Here is a 20,050-nt window from a genome sequence, read left to right as displayed (position 1 = left end):
CTTTGCTACTTCTCCTGTCAATAAAACAAACAAAGTCCAATGGACTGCCCAGGAGAGAGAGAGGGCATCAAATGCAGTTCCTATCACTACTCTATCTGATATCCAGCCCAAGGTAAGTAAAATTTAACATCACTATTTACTATCCTACTGAAGTATTTAATTTAGATGAATGAACTTTTTGGTGATGGTGTCAAAGAGGACATGAAATATATATATCTTGCTCATGAATCTTTTGAAGGGTAAGCCATAGTATGTCTCTATTCTCATATATTTACTCACTTCCCTCACAAAAGTCATGACATAAAGTTCATTGACAAGAACAAAGAGTTCCTGGGCTTGTTGATTTCACAGAATCCTATTATCAAGAAGAGGCTTGAGGCACTCCAGGACTATCTCAAGGTTGAAATGCCAAACCACATGGATCGTATGGAATCTTCTGATAAGCCTTTCACAACAATACACTTTGATCACTATATCAGATTTGCTGAGAAGGTACGCTATCCTTTTTCACTTATGTAGTGCTATCTTATAGGAATTATAGGGCCATGGGGCACCCACCTTCACTCATCCTGACCTTATCAAAAAAGCTGGAGTTGCTAGAGTAAATCATACTCAGCGCCTGCCATATCCATCCAACACCATCCACCTCAACCCAGACCAGTACTCTTCCATCACAAACATTCTTCAGGATATTTGCTCCATAGTTGCCCAGGCTATTGAGAAGTATCTCCCTGATACCTATTCTCATCTAAATCTAGCATGCTCTATCATGCCTTTAGATGAGAATATTTTTTCTGCACCCTTTACTGGGTTTGTGCTGAACCTCAACTGCACCACCATGGGACACCTGGACAAGGCTGATGACACCCTGTGTGTTGTCATTCCATTTGGCAACTTCACTGGAGGAGAGTTTGTTGAGTATGAGACAGGTTTGGTTTTAAACATCATGCCTGGTGATTTTTTTGCATTCCCTTCTTCCAGAATCACCCACTTCAACCTTCCCTATTCTGGCTGTAGAGGCTCACTAGTATTCCATTCTGATGCACGCTCAGTATCATGGATCAAGGACCGCAATGGGTGGGACCAACATATGAACACAACTTTTCATTCTTAGCTTTTAGTCTTCATATTCTCATTGCCTGTCCACTTGTCATCCTGTACATATTTACCCCAGATTCTACTCTGTTCTCCCCCCTCAGTCCAATTCTTGTATCAACACTGGTCCCCTGCGCCATTCATTTGCACTGTACATAGGTGTTTAATATCAGTTGTTCAAATATCAGCAGCATTCATGTGAGGACGATTGGCTGTCAACTTGAATTTACCCTGGTTCTTCATGATAGAACATTGATCCCAAATATGACACTCAGCATGTAGGGACTGACCTTGTAACAGCCAATAATAACAATGTTCTCAAATCTTGACCGTGGTGATCAGAGGACTGTACTTGTCAACCCATCTTGCTATAGTGAGGGATGGACTTATTGGTGATAGGACACAATCAGTGTTCAAAAGACAACAGGTTGAATTCAAAAGTTTACTGGTGATGCTGCAGGAAGTGCTCCCAAAGCCTCTAAGAGGGAGGGGAAGATAGGTGAGGAAGGTAGCCCTCTGCTTTATGATGGTGAGGTGATCTCAACCTGGCTGGGCTGATATGAAATATCTAAAAATGCTCAACCAGTATAAGTGAGTCTTGGCTCTGCCTAGCTGCTATACTCGCAGAATGCAAGAACGTTCGACCCTAAAGGGGACTGCTACTGAACACAGAACCAGATGAAAGAAAGACCCTTGAAGTGCGATGGATGCGTGAAAGCGCAAGAAGAAAAGTGAAGTGAGTGCGAAGCATGAGAGAGCGCACTAAGGTAAGCACGAGCGTGGGAATGTGAGCGGAAAATACCGGAGAAGGAAAAGGATAAGGAAGTGGATGTGCAAAGCGAGTGCAAACTCAGAGCGAGTGTTATAATGAGTGCGGATAAAGGTCTAGTATAGGCGGATAACGATAACCATTGGAAACACAAAGTGCGCCCAAGTGGTGACTACTACTTTAGAGTAAAACCCAATAGCGAGGGAAGTACAGCAAAGGGGAGTAATAATGATGGTGTAGTAAGTCAGCAAACTTTATACTATGGAAATCACATTGGAAGTGGAAGGGATAGGAGCAATAAGCGCTATGAATACATAATGACATGTAATAGTGCTGCAATGCTTGTTACAAACCACAAGGCAAGGGATATGACGTACCAATGAGGTGGGTGGACATAGAGGGACGTTCCTGGATGCACGGCAACAAGGTGTGCATGTGGGAATGCTGCGTGTTGTGCAGGAAAGTACCGCGCCTATGGCGCGTTTCGCGAGAAAGCTGCGCGTTATGTGTAAAACAACTAGAGACATGATAGAAGTCGAATATAGCTGATGGCGCAAGTCGTGCATTGAAGGCCAATTGTCATGAGTTGTGAAAAGGTGCAAAATGTGCCCATATGTGCCTGGGTAAGCCCTAGGGAGTACTCTTACAACACCAAGACAAGCCACAGCACTGAGGACAAGCTGTGCATTGTCAGGAATGTGCAGGTCAGGTAGCTGAAGCATGTTTGATGGGGTGCAAAGAATGATCTGCAAAGTGAGACACCAAAAGAGCCTGAGGAAAATATTTTACAACGACAGAGTTGCCCAACATGTGGCAGTTCCACCCTTTGAAGTTTCATCCTTCACTTTGCATTCACATGCTGCTTCTCTACATGCCTGTCACACGCCAGGCCTTTAAGCTTGGAGATAAGTGTGATGTTTTTGTCACGACTGTTAGCATGATCGAGTTCAATGCATTGCACAAGTCTTACAACAAGGAAACATAATTGATGGAATAGCGAAAGCCATAAAAAATAAAATAATTGTACATATCCTGCTCTTATATTGATGAGGGAGATGCGCAGCAGATAAACAACACAAAACAAGTCAACAATGGGATGGGTGGTGACTGTGCAGCAGCGCAAGTACCTTGGACAGGTGTGGTGGACATGGAGGAGGCGGTGGCAGTAGGCTGAGATTGCGACAGGGCCTGGACATGCGACTGGCTTTGCTGCTGCGGCCGCGGAGCAACATACAATGCCTGGACAGAAATCATTGTGCCATCATGATCGGAAATGGACGAAAAGAAAGAAATACCTTTCTGTCCTGTACTGTAGCAACTTCGACAATACAATGACCGCGAGAAAAGATAGAGCGGCTTGGGCATTGATGGAGTTTGGGTGCTCCATTGGCATTGAAGTGAGAGTGGTGAAAGAACGACGAAAGGCGTTCGAGAAGCGCGCGTGGAATGGGAGGTGATAGGCAAGCACTGTGTGCAGGAGAAAGAGTATGGGTACCTCGTGCTGCAGAAGACTAAGAGTAGAGGTGAGAAAAAGAACTGGTCAAAAAATGTGGACGACTCATCTGGACGCCATCGAAAAAGCCTGGCGATATTCGACGGGCTTGAATAGGTGGACGTCTTGTAGCACCGCTCTAGAGTGTTGATGTTAGAATGGTTGAAAAGATAAAGAAACTTGATACGTACGCCCTTTGACGACTTTCGAGCTGGGATGAAAGGACGACGAAAGGCGTTCGAGAAGCGCGCGTGGAATGGCAGAAAAGGATAGGCGAGCACTGTGTGCAGGAGAAAGAGTATGGCCACATCCTTTACAAACGATTGTATACTCGACGCCCGATCTGCCTCCGACTTGTTCAAGACTAGAATCTCCCACGCTTCAAGGACCTGCCATTTGTCAGTGCATGCTTCGTTCCGTGGCGTTTGCGCTCACTGTTTCATGATACCATTGACCCATGGTATGTCCGTTTCATCGCAGTCCATCATCTCATGCTTCTTCCCCCTGCTCATGTTTCACAACCAGGACGTTGCCTGCAACGTCGTCGGTGTTCGAAGTTATACCTGCAATCCTGCGAATCAAGCTGTTCGGCGCTGCGAACACAGCAGGATGTTCCCGAAAGAACGTGTGAGCGAGCGCAGGCGCTCCCGCAGGCATCTGCGTATCTTCCGTAGACGTCCTGTTGAAGATATGAAGAGGTCGGGTCCCAGCAGATTCACCCAGTGTGTCACCTGCAGGTGCGAGAGAGTCTTAAGGCGCGTAACTCACCCCCTTCGTGCTGCAGAATTGGAGTGCGCTTGGTAAACCATCGTCTCGGGAATCGTGTCGATCAGACAAGGTCTCTCCTTCGTTGAGACCAACGCCGCGTCTGACTTCCCGGGCGTTCAAGCTAAGGAAAAAAATAGGAACACGGTGTCTGATGAGGTGTTAGGTGAACGACTTACAGTCCCAAGACAGTATTGGCGTAAACTATGATCTGCCATGAGCCTATGCGCGAGGTGAGTGGGTGACAGAAACTCACCCCTGGGGTGTGACTATCTGGACTGCTACCCAGTATGGTTTCCCTGGCGAAGCAACGAACTATACATATGAGTTACGGAACTATGCTTACTGGGTATCCACGTACTGTGCCAAGATACGCCAGCTGAATGACAGTGACCAATAGAAACATGGTTAGGCTGCAAAGACCGACGACACGGAGTAAACCTACATGAGTCCCAGGCCACGGCCAACAAACAGCATAGAAAAGTTTTCAAACACTCCCTAATGCCTGAAAACAATGCGTCAGCAGTTGCTTGTATCTCACAACATGAAACACTGACGGGGGCATGTCTGGATAACGTGCTGAACGCAGTGACCAATACATCGCAATGAAAATGATGATGTTCGCGACTGTTGCGAAGCCCTTGGCTGATGCCAGCGATAACCTGTGATTTCGGGTGAACATTCTCTCAATACAATAGATCAACCAAAACACTCACTGCCATAGAAGGCAAAGCGAATGCCGACAACTGCCTTTGCTGGAAACTGAAACATGAACGAGTCAGTGACGGCATCCAGGATCACTCTTAGAATATCCGCTTACAATTGCACTACTGAAACTGCACTTTCGTCAATAAGATTCAATTAGATATCATACACACTAACCCAAGCCGAAAACTGTAATCAAAATCCATGTCAAGCAAGGTTTATGTACGTGGGAAATGATACTCACCAAAGGCGATGAAGGCACAAAAGAGCTGCAATGGGGTCAGTGGAAGTGACTGAGTATGGGTACAAAACGCATACCACTACCACACTGAATGTTAGGAGCGATGAACTCCTGAACGGTCCATCCTCGCGTGTTCCAAATGCTGTTTGCGAGCCCGCCCGACTTTGACAAAGGCGCGACATCCGATAGATAGACAATGGTGAGCGCTGAGTCCCGATACCAGACAAACATGGAATTGACTGATTATTGGAGCTTAGCATTGATATTCTGGTCGATGCAACATGTGTCGCTCCACGCCCAACGATGCCCCGCATCGCGTGCGACTCTGCAGAACTTCTGCAATTTTACCATGTTTCCGACCGGATTCAAGTCGTATATGTCCCTGTCCTGAATGTCGTGTAACCCCGGCTCCCCACCTATGGGACAACATGACCCAACTGAAGTACTTCGCAACCGCTTCTTTGATGAGCTTCATTTGGACGGGCCCAAGTATGTCCGATGAAGTCAAAAGCTCTTCGTACTCTGTACTCTCCACGAATGCGTTGATCTGCACAGCCCGATTGCACAAACGTCCAGTAGAGGTGTTGATTAGACGAAGTGGAGCCTTTTTTAGTTGGGAGTCAATGGCTTTCCGAATAACACTTTCTACTTCATATTGACGGAGGTATTGCTGACGTAGCTCTGCAAAAAATGTAAGTCTTCAAGTCGGCGCTTGAGTTGTTTGGGGCTTACGTTGTTTCTGTGGATCGCACAAGCAGGCATGATGGTGTGCGGACCATTGATGAGAAGAAAGACTAGGGAGCATGCTGGGGAATGTGGATGCTCTCGTCAAAAGCAGGCAGATGGGGGCTTGGCTGATACTCTCGATGCTCCTCTCTCATACCAGAAGTTGTCTGCCCAAAAAAACTTGCGGGATACATTTGGTGGTGTTACAATATTGACATGGTTATACTTGGACTGATGCGATCGATAAGGGCGCCAAGATGCTAACTAAGAGCGGATTTGCGCAAACTCCGTCAAAAATTTCTCTTGCGCGCGGACAACCACCTTGATATGGTCGAGGGAAAGCGGTTCCTTCCTGTGTATTCTCATGAGTAACAGGCAAGCAAACACATGACCAATAATGCTTACGCAGAGAGTGCTAACGCCTGGGCGGTCCGGACAAGGTTCTTGATGGTGCGTCCTGGAAACTATATTTAATTCTGGTAGGCAGGATGACAAGGATATGCTGACCATTGAACGGTTTTTGCGCCAATACCTCCAAATCTGAGAGGGAAACATAGCAGCGTGGCTCTTTGCCGTCGACGTCGACGAACTCTTCAGACTCTGAGCCCCACAAAGGACACCCAGCAAGCTCGAAGAACTTTTGCCAGATCGTAAGCCGGGCCGAGGCATCTAACTCAGGATATTTGATCGCTATTTAGGTTGAATTTATTTCAAATTGATGTGATATAAATAGAGGACGGACCGATGGAGAACCTCGAAAGAAAGGCGTCATCAAACGTTTGAATGCGATTTGTTGTCAAGAAGAGCACACCGCGGTGGTACTGAAAGACCTTTAATGCAACAGAAACCAGTGCGTTGCATTCCAGCTACAATAAAATGAGCAACGCATCGTGAAATTAATGATGAGTTGCAAACCGTGCATCATGTAGACTCCTCTGTTCCAAGAACACGCCAGCTTCGTCGATAAGAACTACGGCGTCCCATGCGGTAGCCAACTGGTAGAGCATTCTTATAAGATCAGCGGCAATTGTACATATTATGGGACGTACCTTCAATATCTCCGACACCTTAGATTCCAGCTTTGAAGGCTCTGTTGACAATTCCGGAGAGCTGACGATGTACAAAGGCCTCTGGAGGTGTTTAGCGACGGCTTCAGCTGTAAGCGTCTTTCCAGTTCCAGGAGGCCCATTAAGTAACGCAATCTTACGCAGAATAACATCAGGTTGACAGCATTGAGTTGCACAGGAAAACCTACCAAACCTCCACCTTTACCTGTGATGACGTCCGATATAAGATGCTGCGATGTGTTGACATTCTTAGTAACATCGACAAGTCCCCTGATCAGGCTCTGCTTGACCATCAGCAGCGGCCGTACGATTGTACAGAGAACTATTGCTTACTTTAACGTCATCGTCTACAACCAAGTGGTCCCAGGTTTTCTCGTCAAACCTGATGTCATCAATGTTTTCAACGTGGAATGATTTCCATTGCTGTGGCACGTCGTGAGTCAGCCGAGCCACGCTAAAGGAGTTCAGCTTACTTTGCTCTTGAGTTCGAAACCATTCACAAAAGCCGGAAGTTGATCATGTTCCCCCCTCAGGAACGTCAGGGATCTTCTCGTCTCTGGGACGATGTTAACACATGTTCTAGAAGCGAAAGTAATGATCTCATACGGGTTACATGTATAGCCCTGGCTCTCATTGAATGCACGCTCATCGATGACGATTCGACTCTATGGGGTCAAATCGATAAGCTCGTTGCCATTCTAGAAAAGAGAGGGAAAGAAGATTAACACTTTATCTAAGCACAGTTATCAGTCCGATGGCAACGTAGAATGGGTGAAACATACAAGACTTGTGATGGAAACCACCAGAAAATGATCTATACAGATTCCCTCGGGCTAAGATGATGTTCAGAACTTCTGTACATCTGACAACAAGCGTAAGGCCTTGTACCAATTAGCTTGGCGCGTATGTCGTCTGTCATGATTTTGCAAGACAGCTTTGACAGTTCTACCGTTCCCTGAACTATCGTGAGCTCTCATGAATTGCAAGCGCAATAAATACAAACATCGTATTTTGGAATTGAGAAAGTATTTTTCTCGTTGATGTATTTGTGTCCGTCCCACCTCGTTGTCTCGCCATCTAGGCCAAAAAATCTGTAGGCGAGTGATGAAACCCCGATCCTTCGTATACAATGCAACTTACGTTGAGTCTTGGTATGTGTCACTGAGCGTGAATCCGGCCTACAGCATGATTGAATAGACAGTTACTATCATATATTATTACTCACCAAGTCATCCTTCTGCAGAATATAGTACTTGACACCACACTCAAAGTAGCATTTGAGCAAGTCGAAAGCAATATGTCCATAAGAGAGTTGAAGCTCGAGTTCTTGAGCACTGTAACCTCGCAGTTAACCTAAATGCCAGGACAATATATAAATGTGCTCACGTCGGTTCGAATTCCTTCTCTATCATACCTGATAGGACACCAAGATGCTCCGCCACGTCCTCGAAGTACCGCCGGGCGTCTTCTTCGGTTTTATGCACTGTATCGAGGGATGAGATCGTCAAAGGGGATATCATATTATGATGGCCGGGCATACAGCCCAATGCATCTGTGCAGCCCATATCCTTCGCTTTTAGCTTGAGATCATCACCAGCCAAATTTGAAGCAAGAGCAGCACGGACGGCCGCAAGACCAACCCGAAGGTCATATATTCTCGCAAAAAATCTAGAAGAAAATACTTTGGGTCTGTCTTGAAAAAAACGTCCCGGAAGGTGTGGCTGCCAAGGGGACGCTAAGATTGACCAGGTAAGAGCTGATATCATAACCTTACCGAAGGAAATCGATCAATACTCTGCTGACGTTGCTCACAACAAGGTCAGGGTGTGCTAGACGGACGAAGTCGTCAACACAGGCCTACATAATAGTTGTTAAACATAATACACACATTGTTCATTTCGATATCGGATGTCGGGATAAATACCAATGTCAACCATCGCCGTCGTCTCAGCAGGAGCAATGGGCTCCGCAATAGCCAAACGCCTCGTCCACGCAGGCTGCACAGTCTAGGCCGCTCCTCCTTAGACCACCGACGTGCCCTCGACGCAGGAATGATAAACGTCCCCCTTGGGGAATTCGCGAGGGTGTTCAAGAGGGTCGCGGGTCGCTTGAGGGTGATGGGGGGCGAATGTCGAGACGTTGAGGAGCAGCGTAGAGAAGGCTTTGGAGTTGCAGGGGATGTCGAAATAGGCGTTGGACTTATCTCCTGTTCGGTCCATGGTCTGGCTTCATCGAGTGGCAGCGTGGTTCAACGTTTCAACTAGAGATCAATCAGATTTCGCTCAATACGCGTTCCAAAGTTTGTGGGCGAGGTTGCATTTGTTTGATACAATTGGAACCCAGAGACGAACGTAACATGCACGTGGTTCAGATAGGAGGAGGCACCCTATTACTAAGCCGTTTCTAAGGTGTTTAACCTCCACGGCGGGCACAAAGCGCAAAAACAATGAGGATAGTGTTGTAAATAGTAAGAGCTTAAGCTAAGTACTTCGAGGGGGACAAGCCAACCAAACCAGGAGCAAATGTCAAGTAAGGATCCAAGCAAAGTAAGGGGGAGAGATCAAAATAAGCAGGGACGAAAATCAGCGAGACGAATAATAATATATACCAACCACAGACAAGACAGACGTACGCCCTTCATAACTAAAAGATGATATGACCGAATAAAATAAACGAGAGAATCCGTCTTCAGCTCAGCTCTCTTGCTCCATCGTCTCTTTCTCGTATTTCTTCTTTAGGGAGCTCACTGTGTTTGTCGCTAGTTTAGATATAGTAGAGAGCATGAGTGGGAAAACGCACCTTCTCGTGATAACTGACCAGAATTCAACCATACACTGGGGAACGCCGCATGAGCACTCGTCATACCAATCAAAATAGAAAACACACCTTCTGATACAAAATCTTTCTCGACCCCCGTTCGCTAACAAGCGCATTACTCCCATCTAATTCACTGTTCATTCACATCAGTAACCACTTCCAAAATCCTCACAAAAACAATGAAAGAAGGGAAGAGAAGGAAAGAAGAAAGAACTCGTACTCACTTCTTCTCATTCTCAAGCCTACAACATTCATTACTAAGCATCACAAGCTGCCACACAATCACCTTCATGGACGTCGAGGCTGATGCTGCGCCTGCTTCGGTTTCGTTCTTGCTTTTTCCTTGTGGCGTTCTGTGTGAGAGGTGTTAGTGGTGAGGTGAGGAAGGCGTTGGAGGTGAGGTGTAGTGGATAAGAATACGAGTAGCGAAATGTTGTATAAAGTAAACGCGAGTAGTATACAAGAATAGACAAAGGAATGAACGAAAGGAATGACAGAAGGTTGGATAAGAAAGATAGAAGTGATGCACCCCAAGCAACAACACTCTTCTCCCACTCCTCCTGCGCTTTCGAAAACCCGTCTTTCGTAAGCCCCGCAAGCTGCTGAAGCAGCTCGTCCTGTCTATCTGTCAGGATCTTAAGGTGGTCTGCGAATATAGTGCGTTTGATGGTTTCTGTGGGCAGACGCCATCCAGTGAGCTCTCGCGTTCGAGGGTAGGTGATACGACATACAGTCATAGTGAAGCGGTTATAAGGAAACAGCACCGGCATAAGATTGAAAAGTCTTCATCGTATTCGCTGAGGTTGACGGCCTTCAACGCGACGTCTGCAAGTATGGGTTTGATAGAGGGTGGGGAACTTGCCCTTGACGTTCCATGATTCTATGACAACGTCAGACCATAAGCTAGGGTATATGGAGGCGCGCACCTTTGGAGATGGCAGTCTTTAGGTTCCCGATGGCCAATTGAAGTTCAGGATGGAAGTTGCGCTAGGTGCGAGTGAGCGCAAGACATGACGTGGTTTAGGTGACATATGAGATCGACAACTTCCCAATGACTGTATAGTTCTTGCGTTTCTTATTGGACTTGTCTTCGCCTACTGAACTGGGCAACAGTCTTGCTAGGTCCAGCAGTCGCACCACCATCAGCAAGAACCTTTTTTGAATTAGGTTTCTTGGGTGTCCGGCTGCGCACACGAAATGAGGACATTGGAGATGTTGATCACATTTCACATACCTATCTTTCATAATAGCAAATTCGCCACTGGAGACGTAAAAGCGCTGTTGCTTTGCCTGAACGAAATGAGTGCAATTATCGATGTTCAACTCTGAGTCGTCAATGTGTGGGCCGTTGACGTCGTAGTACTCTGAAGTAGCATGTTTTTCTGCTTCCTTACTCAGCGTCGATATAGGCGTTTATATGAAACGTGATACTTTACCTTTTTCTTTTGGGGCTCATCTTCGTCTTCACGTTCGGAGTCTGATGTATCTGCTTTAGCGTTCCGTGGATATCCACCAGGCCCAAATGAGGGGTCAGTTATCGCCGATCGGTGAGTATGGTGGATATTAGGGTACAGTTGAAAACTCACTACTTTGAACTCTAGAGGCTCGAAACAGTACATCTAGTGTTGCCGCAGGCTCCTTCCCAGCCACTGCTTCAAGTGTGGGTGGCATACTACTAGGGTGCGGCACTATCTGAAGTCACTAGGGATCGGCGTTGCCGATTTTGACCTTGCTTGCTCGAACAAATATTGAAATTTATGATTCATGATATAAACGTAAACGTTCAGTGTGATACAATGACACTAGTACTGACATTTCCTGAATGCTTTCTTTATATTTATATTTTCCCTTTGTGCTTGCACTCCTCTGCCTCTGTATGGATTCTCTTAGCAGGTCTGGCGGCAGCGGAGTATGATGAACGGCAGTCTTTACAGGACCTGCATGAGGACCATTCAATGTCGACGTTGTGGAAAGTATGCGTGACCGAGTCAGCGATGTCCCAGTTAACTGACTTGCAGAGGCTTATGTGGAGCTACAGCATAGGGCACTGGTTTCCGCAGACGCTAAGTATCGATGAAATATGTCCTTTTGACCCTCAGTTCTGCATGTCTGCATGGATTCTTTTAGCAGGTGGAGCATCTGGCAGCGGGAGAGTGTGGTGAGTTGTAAGCTTTGCAGGATCTGCACATAAATTCACTTTGCCATGACAGCTGGATATATGCAGACACAAGGATTGAAGCTGCAAAACAGATGCGCAACTCATTTCCGCGCGATACTGACAGTTGTTCTGGATCACTCGGAGAACTCACACACAGTGATGTGTGGGGACCAGCAAGGGTACAGTCAGTTGGTGGGTCGAAATATTATATCTCATTTATTGACGACTGCTCTCAACGAAGCAGCGTCGAGTTCATGAAACATAAAAATGAGGCATCCACCAAGGTTAAACAATACGCGACGTACCTGAAAAAACGCTGGCACAATCAACCGAAAAAATTCTGAGTTGATAACGGGACAGAGTATGTGAATAATGACCTGATAACTTGGTGTTAAAACGAAGGGATTGAACTTGAGACAACAGTGCCGTACTCACCTGAGCAAAACGGGGTGTCTGAAAGATTCAACCGGACGTTAGCAGAACTAGCACGAGCGATGCTAATTGAAAAAGACTTACCGGAATCTTTATGGGCAGAAGCGGTATCACATGCCGCATATATTTGAAATCATGCGCCTACACGAGCGCTACAAGGTGTGACACCTGAGGAACTGTGGAATGGTAAGAAACCGAATGTGACACACTTACAGGAATTTGGTGCACCGGTGTATGTGCTCCAAGAGGGCACAAATCAATCTAAAATGAGCCCAAAGTCAATAAAGCAAATCTTTGTAGGATTTGCAGACGGACCAAAGGCAATTAAATATTATAATACCCGCACGCACAAAATCTGTATATCGAGGAACTTCAAGTTCCTTACACATGTCCTACCACTTGCACCCGATGCGCAGCGTGAGGGGGAGACAGAACAAGTAGGCGTGCAGGCATCAACTAGCGCAACACCTTCTGCACCCCAATATGCAGCGTGAGGGGGAGACAGAATGAGTCGACAAGCAATCTGGTAGAGAATGTCCAAGTTCAAACGAAGATCAGCATGATAATATAAAGGGAGATGATGATAACTCACCCTTAAAAAGGAAATGTCCTTCTGAAAACGAAGACGAAGATGATCTACCTAGAAGATTGAAAAGACAAACGGTAAGACACGACTATCAGCAACTAAATGACCCAGAACCAGAACCAGAATGGGCTTACCTCGAATGCAAACGACATGAGCTTGAGGAAGAACTCTATCAAGAGGACATAGTTCTTGCCGCCCTCGCCGTGAATAGAAGTTTTGACCCCCATGAGCCTAAGTCACTAAAAGAAGCACAAGCATTAGATGACTGGCCAAAGTGGGAACAAGCGGTGTGAGCAGAACTTACCCAGTTAGAACAAATGGGCACTTGGGAGCTGGTAGATCCCCCAAAAGATTGCACCCTAGTGGGGAATAAGTGTGTCATATCCTGTATTCCGGACCTACGTCCGATGATGTTCCCACGCCTTCTGGATGCACATCCGGACCTCCATACCCTTATCCATGACTCCATACCCTTATCCATGCCTTCAGTCCTCCAGTCCACTATCGGTTTGGATCCGTACACCTTCGTACATCCATATATCCATACCTCCGGACCTCCGCAGCTAAGCCTGCTTCATCCACCCTTAGTTCTATCGGATCCGAGCTCATTCCATCTCGGACTCTACCTTCCCTAGACTACTGGTCTATACCCATGATCCATATCCTAGTCTTGTCTTCACCTAGATCTCCAGATCCACTCATCCGATATCCAGACGCCTCATCCGATATCTCTAGACCTCTGGATCCGACCTAGACTCATATCCGAAGCCCAAACCTTAAATCAGCATCTATCTCCTTATGGTAATCCCCTTGACTCCGGACTCCGGTTATCTCTGTTTCCGTCTTGCTTATTGATCCTTGTACTCTGTTCATATCCGAGTTCATTTACTTATGTTCCATTCATACTTACTAATATGTTTCCACATGCTTGTACATAGCATTTGTGTTCAGCTTACCAATCCTCTCGGATCCCTTCCAATATATAAAGATCTGTACAACTCCTGTAAAGTTTCCTCAGTTCGAATATCATCTTAGATTGCACTCATTCAACATAGACTTGCTCCCTGGCATCTTAGACTTCACTCATTCTTGTCTTGGACTTTAGTCCATCTGAGTTCTGCCTTTCCATCAAGGCCTAGGGATGGATTCCCTAGGCCAGAAATCCAGACCTTCGGATTTGTCCCCTATGTCTCTGTTCTGAAGTCTAGGGATTGATTCCCTAGACCAAAGCTTTGCCTTTCCGGCACTTCCTGTCTTTCCGAGACTTCTGTCTAAACCCCTTCTATCCGACTCTACCATAGTGTAGTCTACCTCTGTTTGTTTCTACTCCGGACCTTGTCCATAGTAGCCTTTCCCCTCCTGTCCTAATCCTGTCCGCTCCTCCGGTCCTCGTAAACCTTCGGACCTTCGGACGTCGTAACCTTCGGACGTCGTAGCCTTCGGACGACGCAACCTTCGGATGTCTTAATGTCTTAACCTTCGGACACCTTAACCTTCGGACCTCCGGACGTCCTGTCCTTCGGACCACTCCTCCTATCCTATCCTGCTTTGGACTCTGTCCCTTGCAGCCTATCCTCTATGTGTTTCTATCTAGGAAACTTACCTTGGGAAGTCTTACCTTCGGATCTAATACAGTGGATGAAACTCTTCTGGTGTTTCCTATACTCCTCCAGAAGTTTCTCGCACTCATCCGGAAGTCCTCTAGCACTCTACTAGAGTAGCCAGTCTCCGGAAGTCCTTCGGACTTCATCGGATTCCATCTGGACTTCAATCTGAAATTAAGGGCACGTACTCGGGTAAGGGGCACAGCGCACAAGCTGAGGCCAAGCCCTTCGGATCCGTCTACCCTTGAGCTACGGTCTTAACAAAGTGGGTCCTCGTAAAGAAAACTAATAAAGAAGGGGAAATAGTCAAATACAAGGCATGGTTAGTAGCCAAAGGGTACTCACAGATACCGGCATGGATTACACAGATACCTTTGCACCTATAGTGCACATAGAAACGATACGTTCAGTAATGTCCACAGCCACATCCCTTGATTGGGAAGTGCAGCAGATGGATGTAAAGGGGGCGTACCTAAATGGCGTACTAAAAGAAGAAGTGTATATGGAACAGCCCGAAGGCTATAATGATGGAACCGGCTGAGTATGTCGACTGTGAAAGACCCTTTATGGGCTAAAACAGTTGGGTAGAGAATGGAATCTCGAGCTAAACAGCCGCTTGATGAGTATTGGATTCAGATGACTGAAATCTGATCCGTGCACCTACATCAGAAAGACCGCAAAAGGAACGGAAATAATTACCATATGGGTCGATGACCTATTGTTATTCGCGGATCATTCGAGTCTGATGGATCAGCTAAAAGCGCAACTCAAAAAAAATTTAGATGTTACTGACCTAGGGGAACCAAGGAAAATTGTTGGGATCAAGATCACTCGAGATAGACCCAACAGGTCAATCCGACTCACGCAGACCAAATATATCGAGTCTATCCTAACAAAACAAGGTCTTCAGTCATGTAACTCAGTAGGTATGCCGCTAGATCCAAAGATTATACTCGAAAAAGAGGCAACTGACCAAGATGGCAACCGAAGTAATAATTATGCGTCACTGATCGGGTCGCTGATGTATTTGGCGGTAGCCACGTGTCCAGATATTGCATACGCAATACAAAGACTTAGCTCATTCACTGCAAACCCAGGATTAGCACATTGGGTAGCAGCGAAACATGTTTTAAGGTACTTAGCTGGAACGCGAGAGCTCGGAATCAAGTACCAAGGTACTTCAAAACTTGATAAAAGCCATATTCGATTTATCGGATGGTCAGACACTGACTATGCGAACAACCTGAGAGATCGAATATCCGTATCAGGATACATCTTCAAACTTGGAGGCGGAGCGATCACCTGGAGCTCAAAGAAACAAAATGCAGTATCACTTTCGTCATTAGAGGCTGAATATGCTGCGATGGCTCACGCTGCACGTGAAGCCGTTTGGCTCCGAAATTTATTTGAGGAGTTAGATTTACCTCAAAATGATCCAACCGTTCTCCATGGAGACAATATGTCCGCACTCGCAATTGCGCGAGACCCACAATACCATGCGAGGTCCAAACATTTCGATGTGAAGGACCACTATATCAGGCATAAAATCCAAGAACGGGTGATTCACGAAAAGTACTGCTGCACTGATGAGATGATTGCAGACATATTAACAAAGCCGCTATACAAGCCGAAACATTGTAAGTTTACAAATGATTTGGGCATGACCTTGACTTGAGGGGAAGTGTTGAGGCTTACAAGCCGAGAACATGCGTGCTTACAAAGCACAAGTAGCGGACTTGTTCTGAGTTTCGGAGAAAACATATGATATATAATATTTGTAGGAGATTTCCGAAATATAATCATTCTATGCTCCTATCATCAGCCGTCTGCCTATAACTAACTACTCTCGTAACTCTGATCTCGTAGCCTCGATCCTAAAATGTTTGCTATCTCCTGGCTTCATAATATCGACGACAGGATGGATTATGACAATGATGGCAGGGAGACTGATGATTTATTAATGTTTATTATTGTTTATTATTGGCACATAGTCCGTCAGATTTCGTCGCATGCCATATGACCTTGCAAGCAAGGTGATGCAAAAATTCAAACCCAGCACAACCTTATTCCCCTCACACTCTCAGCAGCGGCTGGAACATAACACATGTAAACATTGTCAGCCACAGTGGCTGAAACAGCGGCAAACGAAATCTATTGGTGTAGAATGATATTAGGGTTAGGTAGACCTAAATATAGGGTTTACATTATTATTAATGAAATCAGAAAAAGGTCGTCATTATCAGTATCATGATGCAAGGTGTTCAGCTGAAATCAAACGCACTGCAAAGTATCATTGGGATCTTCTTGCCACCTGTGACTCCCACATAAGCCCACTAATAAGAGGTGATAGACCGGTGCCTCCGCACCACTTGACGCCGGATATTGATCTGGTGGGCAAGTGCTGAATGCGAGGCCTCTGCCTGTCGCTGACACTCGCGCAGGTAGGCTTATAACGGTCCTTCGTAAGTTTTTTTTCTTATTTTGTGTATCCCAGTTTAGGTTGCTGAGGTTCTGCAAGTTGAAAGAACTCAAATCCACTCCGAATGCAGACCCGGTAGAGACGCTAGCAATTGTTGATGACAAGATAAAGGAGCTGAAGAGGGAGCATAGATATCGAGCTCCTTACTGCATTCCAGCTGCAGAACTTTACCGCCAAGAAGTCCTTATCAACTTCATTCCTCACTCTCTGGTGCCTCAACTCACGATCACCCGCGCATAGGTCTTGCGCTTGCCCCTTGGAATTTCCACTACCTCCTAAGTGCTCTTCCTCACCGCAGGCCATTACTCACGGATGTACACGCAGATTCACGAGAGAGCGGCAACGTCAACGGCCGCCATCACATTCTAACCTGCATCTTTTTCAGTCTCGACTACCCACCAACCAATCATCTGCTACAGCCTTCAAAGCACGCCCATACCACCTATGGATCCCTCGTGCGTTGCCGCCAATTTTCGATGTTCGTCTTGCCCCGGGTCAACTGGTATGCCCGGTTCATTTTTATCGCTGTAGTGCAGGTCTCACATTCATTTGCAGCGCAACAACGCCGTCGATAACTTGATGAAGTATATGTTCCTCATCCATGCAATTCGCCACGGGGCAGCTCATGGCCAGAGAGTATGGAAGTGGCTGGTTGCGTCATTGCTGAGGATGTTCCGTGGGTATTACTCGTCTCATACGTCAAATTCACACTCTTGGATTATGGATATAAGCAACACCAAAATGCATGCCGCTGCAATATCTCTAGCGTCCTGACCACGTCCAGGATAGAAGAAAGGTCTTTGACTTGTGCAATAATATCATGATCTGACGCAATTCTCTTATATTCTCCGCCGCGCTGTTGCGCTAGTAAAAATGCGCGAAATGGCCGCTCAAGGCGAGCAGCCGATCGCCCAGTTCTGAATCAACCGACTCCTGTGCTTCAGGGAACTCGCCAGGCGAATCCTGTAATGGAGACACTCGGGCGCGGACCAATAACCTTCCTCGCTCTGCGTGTCGTCAGTAACGTCAGGCAGCTCTGCCAAGCCAGATGGCTCCGCGAAGTCAGGAAGCTCGAGGAGATAACGATTCCACGGACGAACGAGCAAGAATGTCTGCATAGTGGGTCGTGGTGATCAGCTAGTCATGAAGCCCCTCGGCTTTGACTTCATATATCTCTTCGTCTTGAGCGCGACCCTGTTTGACTGCTGTGGCACGAAATGCGATGCAAGGCAGGTGCAGTCCACAGTTCGCGAAACTAGGCGCGTTCAGGTCGTCAAGCAGGACGCAAAGTTTCAGAACAAAATCTACAGCCATAGCATGTCGGAGCGAGAAGATTGACGTGTCGATGACATCTTCGGACAGAGATGGAAGGGTGTGTGGTGGAGCTTTGTATGAAGTAATGTCGGTCGGCAGATAGCTATTAAATTCAGATGGTCGCCCCATCCAGTCCAAGGCGCTGTTGTCACCCGACTGAGCTACGACCTCCTGCACAAGCGCGTTTTGCTTCTTCTCGCCATAAATGACAGGTAGTCTGACGCCAAAGACACCAAACAATGAGTATGCAATATCTTCCGGCCACGGGGTGACGCGGGCCGACATCCATTGGAGTTTCTCCCAGGCGTATCTCGTCCCCGGACGGAAGGCAACGACGGCCTGTGCATCTATGCCCGTCGCATCTCCCATCTCCTGCATGATCGCAAGGGAATCCCTGTGGTTGGGAGAGCGATCGTCGAGATATAGGGACCAATCCTTCTGATAAAATAGGACAAATTTTGGGGCAAAAAATTCCTGAACCGTCCATCCTCGCGCGTTCCAAGCGCTACTTGCGAGTGCCCTAGGCTGCGACGAAGGTGGAACGTCCGACAGGTAGATGATGGTAGGTGCTGAGTGGCGATACCGGATAAACATGGAATTGACTGATTGTTGGAGTTCGACGTTGTTAGTCTGGTCGATGCAACAGGTATCGATTCATGTCCAGCGATACCCCATATCGCGAGCAGTTTTACAGAATGAATGCAACTTCAGCAGTAAGAGCTCACCGATGTTAGTGGAGCGTGATGACTATATTTCAGATGCACGATTACAACAAGAATGGACATAAAAAGATGATTGGTGAGGGAGAAAAACTGAAACCAGTTGGGCCACGGGTTGACTGAGAAACTGAGAGGAAGCGAGGAGAAAAAAGCTGGAAGCAAGGGCGACACCTTTGAAAGTTAGGATTTGGATAAAGCGTGTATTGAAAGACCGAAACTCCCCCATTAGAAGCGGATGTGAGACACGATAAGAGCGGAATTTGGTTGCATCTGGGGCACAGGCAGATCTTAGGAATAAACGAGATGAAGAGATGATATATGCAGTGAATTATGTGCACTCGGATATGTTACATGATGAAGTGTTGGGGAAACTGCTCGACACGAGAAAACAATGATATTGATGCGGCAATCTATGGAGGGTAGACAGCTTTCGGTCAGGACCGGGAAGCAGCAATTGCACTATCGTCATTGGATGGGAGGGGACATATGTTCTGTAAGCTGAGGAGACATGAGACGGACGCATGTACGCAGCGCAGTCGAGGAAGGCCGTTACGACTCGTAGGGAGCATCCTTGCTGGAACGGAGGCGAATTACCTCGCGTCTTGGGCGGCTAGGACGAATTAGGTTAGCGTGGTGGAGCAGCGTAAAATGCACAACACGCGCACCACTGCAGCTTAGAGAAAGACACCCCGACGTGCTCAACATCATCAACCTAACTTTCTATTGTCAGCGTTCACGATGCGAGTTCCATTTGGCGAGAACGCGATTAAGTTAACCGACCCAGTTGCCCCAATAAGGGTTCACCAACGGGCGCCACGTTGGCCTACAATCCCGCAACCGGACAGTGTTATCGGCCAAGCCAGATACGATGCGCATCCCATCCGGTAAGGAGATGAACCTGAGGTAACCGAGTCAGTGTGGCCCAGCAGGGGCTCACCGAGAGCTTGCCCCGTCGCTACATCCTAGCACCCCGCAGTGCAATCATCCGATCCAGTTGCAATGCGAGTCCCACAACGGCGAGAATGACACTGGGTTAACTCTATCAGCGTGCCCTCTGATCATAGTCCCAAACACCCGTCCA

At 46.9% G+C, this 20,050-nt stretch overlaps 5 protein-coding genes across 5 annotated transcripts; 1 reads left to right on the top strand and 4 right to left on the bottom strand.

The window, feature by feature from the left end:
• Positions 1–1,844: 1,844 nt before the first annotated feature.
• Positions 1,845–2,849, top strand: DFJ58DRAFT_845934 (uncharacterized protein; the record flags this gene model as incomplete). Its single annotated transcript, XM_041393225.1, has 5 exons — positions 1,845–1,862; positions 1,990–2,103; positions 2,196–2,291; positions 2,461–2,568; positions 2,754–2,849. The coding sequence occupies 5 exons, from the start codon at positions 1,845–1,847 to the stop codon at positions 2,847–2,849; spliced, it is 432 nt and encodes a 143-aa protein (XP_041238320.1).
• A 53-nt stretch (positions 2,850–2,902) lies between these two features.
• Positions 2,903–3,815, bottom strand: DFJ58DRAFT_733640 (uncharacterized protein; the record flags this gene model as incomplete). The annotated part of the gene is made up of 5 exons (XM_041386322.1): positions 2,903–3,103; positions 3,160–3,375; positions 3,433–3,495; positions 3,548–3,745; positions 3,792–3,815. The coding sequence occupies 5 exons, from the start codon at positions 3,813–3,815 to the stop codon at positions 2,903–2,905; spliced, it is 702 nt and encodes a 233-aa protein (XP_041238319.1).
• Positions 3,816–3,845: 30 nt separating this feature from the next.
• Positions 3,846–5,872, bottom strand: DFJ58DRAFT_733639 (uncharacterized protein; the record flags this gene model as incomplete). The annotated part of the gene is made up of 13 exons (XM_041386321.1): positions 3,846–4,087; positions 4,301–4,325; positions 4,378–4,420; positions 4,483–4,500; positions 4,567–4,619; positions 4,679–4,783; positions 4,838–4,883; positions 4,942–4,957; positions 5,004–5,015; positions 5,071–5,095; positions 5,145–5,306; positions 5,363–5,748; positions 5,800–5,872. The coding sequence occupies 13 exons, from the start codon at positions 5,870–5,872 to the stop codon at positions 3,846–3,848; spliced, it is 1,206 nt and encodes a 401-aa protein (XP_041238318.1).
• Positions 5,873–6,057: 185 nt separating this feature from the next.
• Positions 6,058–9,079, bottom strand: DFJ58DRAFT_749173 (P-loop containing nucleoside triphosphate hydrolase protein; the record flags this gene model as incomplete). Its single annotated transcript, XM_041387636.1, has 19 exons — positions 6,058–6,145; positions 6,199–6,250; positions 6,301–6,483; positions 6,536–6,659; positions 6,744–6,788; positions 6,843–6,995; positions 7,049–7,141; positions 7,194–7,283; positions 7,334–7,525; positions 7,602–7,693; positions 7,749–7,815; positions 7,864–7,951; positions 8,001–8,038; positions 8,086–8,194; positions 8,247–8,343; positions 8,401–8,528; positions 8,635–8,689; positions 8,749–8,866; positions 8,921–9,079. The coding sequence occupies 19 exons, from the start codon at positions 9,077–9,079 to the stop codon at positions 6,058–6,060; spliced, it is 1,971 nt and encodes a 656-aa protein (XP_041238317.1).
• Positions 9,080–9,548: 469 nt separating this feature from the next.
• DFJ58DRAFT_733637 (uncharacterized protein) lies at positions 9,549–10,414 on the bottom strand (the record flags this gene model as incomplete). Its single annotated transcript, XM_041386320.1, has 5 exons — positions 9,549–9,618; positions 9,678–9,694; positions 9,747–9,810; positions 9,902–10,030; positions 10,098–10,414. 5 exons carry the CDS (start codon positions 10,412–10,414, stop codon positions 9,549–9,551), a joined length of 597 nt encoding a protein of 198 aa, XP_041238316.1.
• Between the last annotated feature and the right edge of the window lie 9,636 nt (positions 10,415–20,050).

The sequence above is a fragment of the Suillus subalutaceus genome (genome assembly GCF_016647625.1).
Source record: "Suillus subalutaceus strain FC151 chromosome Unknown DFJ58scaffold_153, whole genome shotgun sequence".
NCBI classification, from domain to species: Eukaryota; Fungi; Basidiomycota; class Agaricomycetes; order Boletales; family Suillaceae; genus Suillus; species Suillus subalutaceus.
Note: the sequence above shows the minus strand (reverse complement) of the source record. Positions and strands in the feature narration are given on the sequence as shown.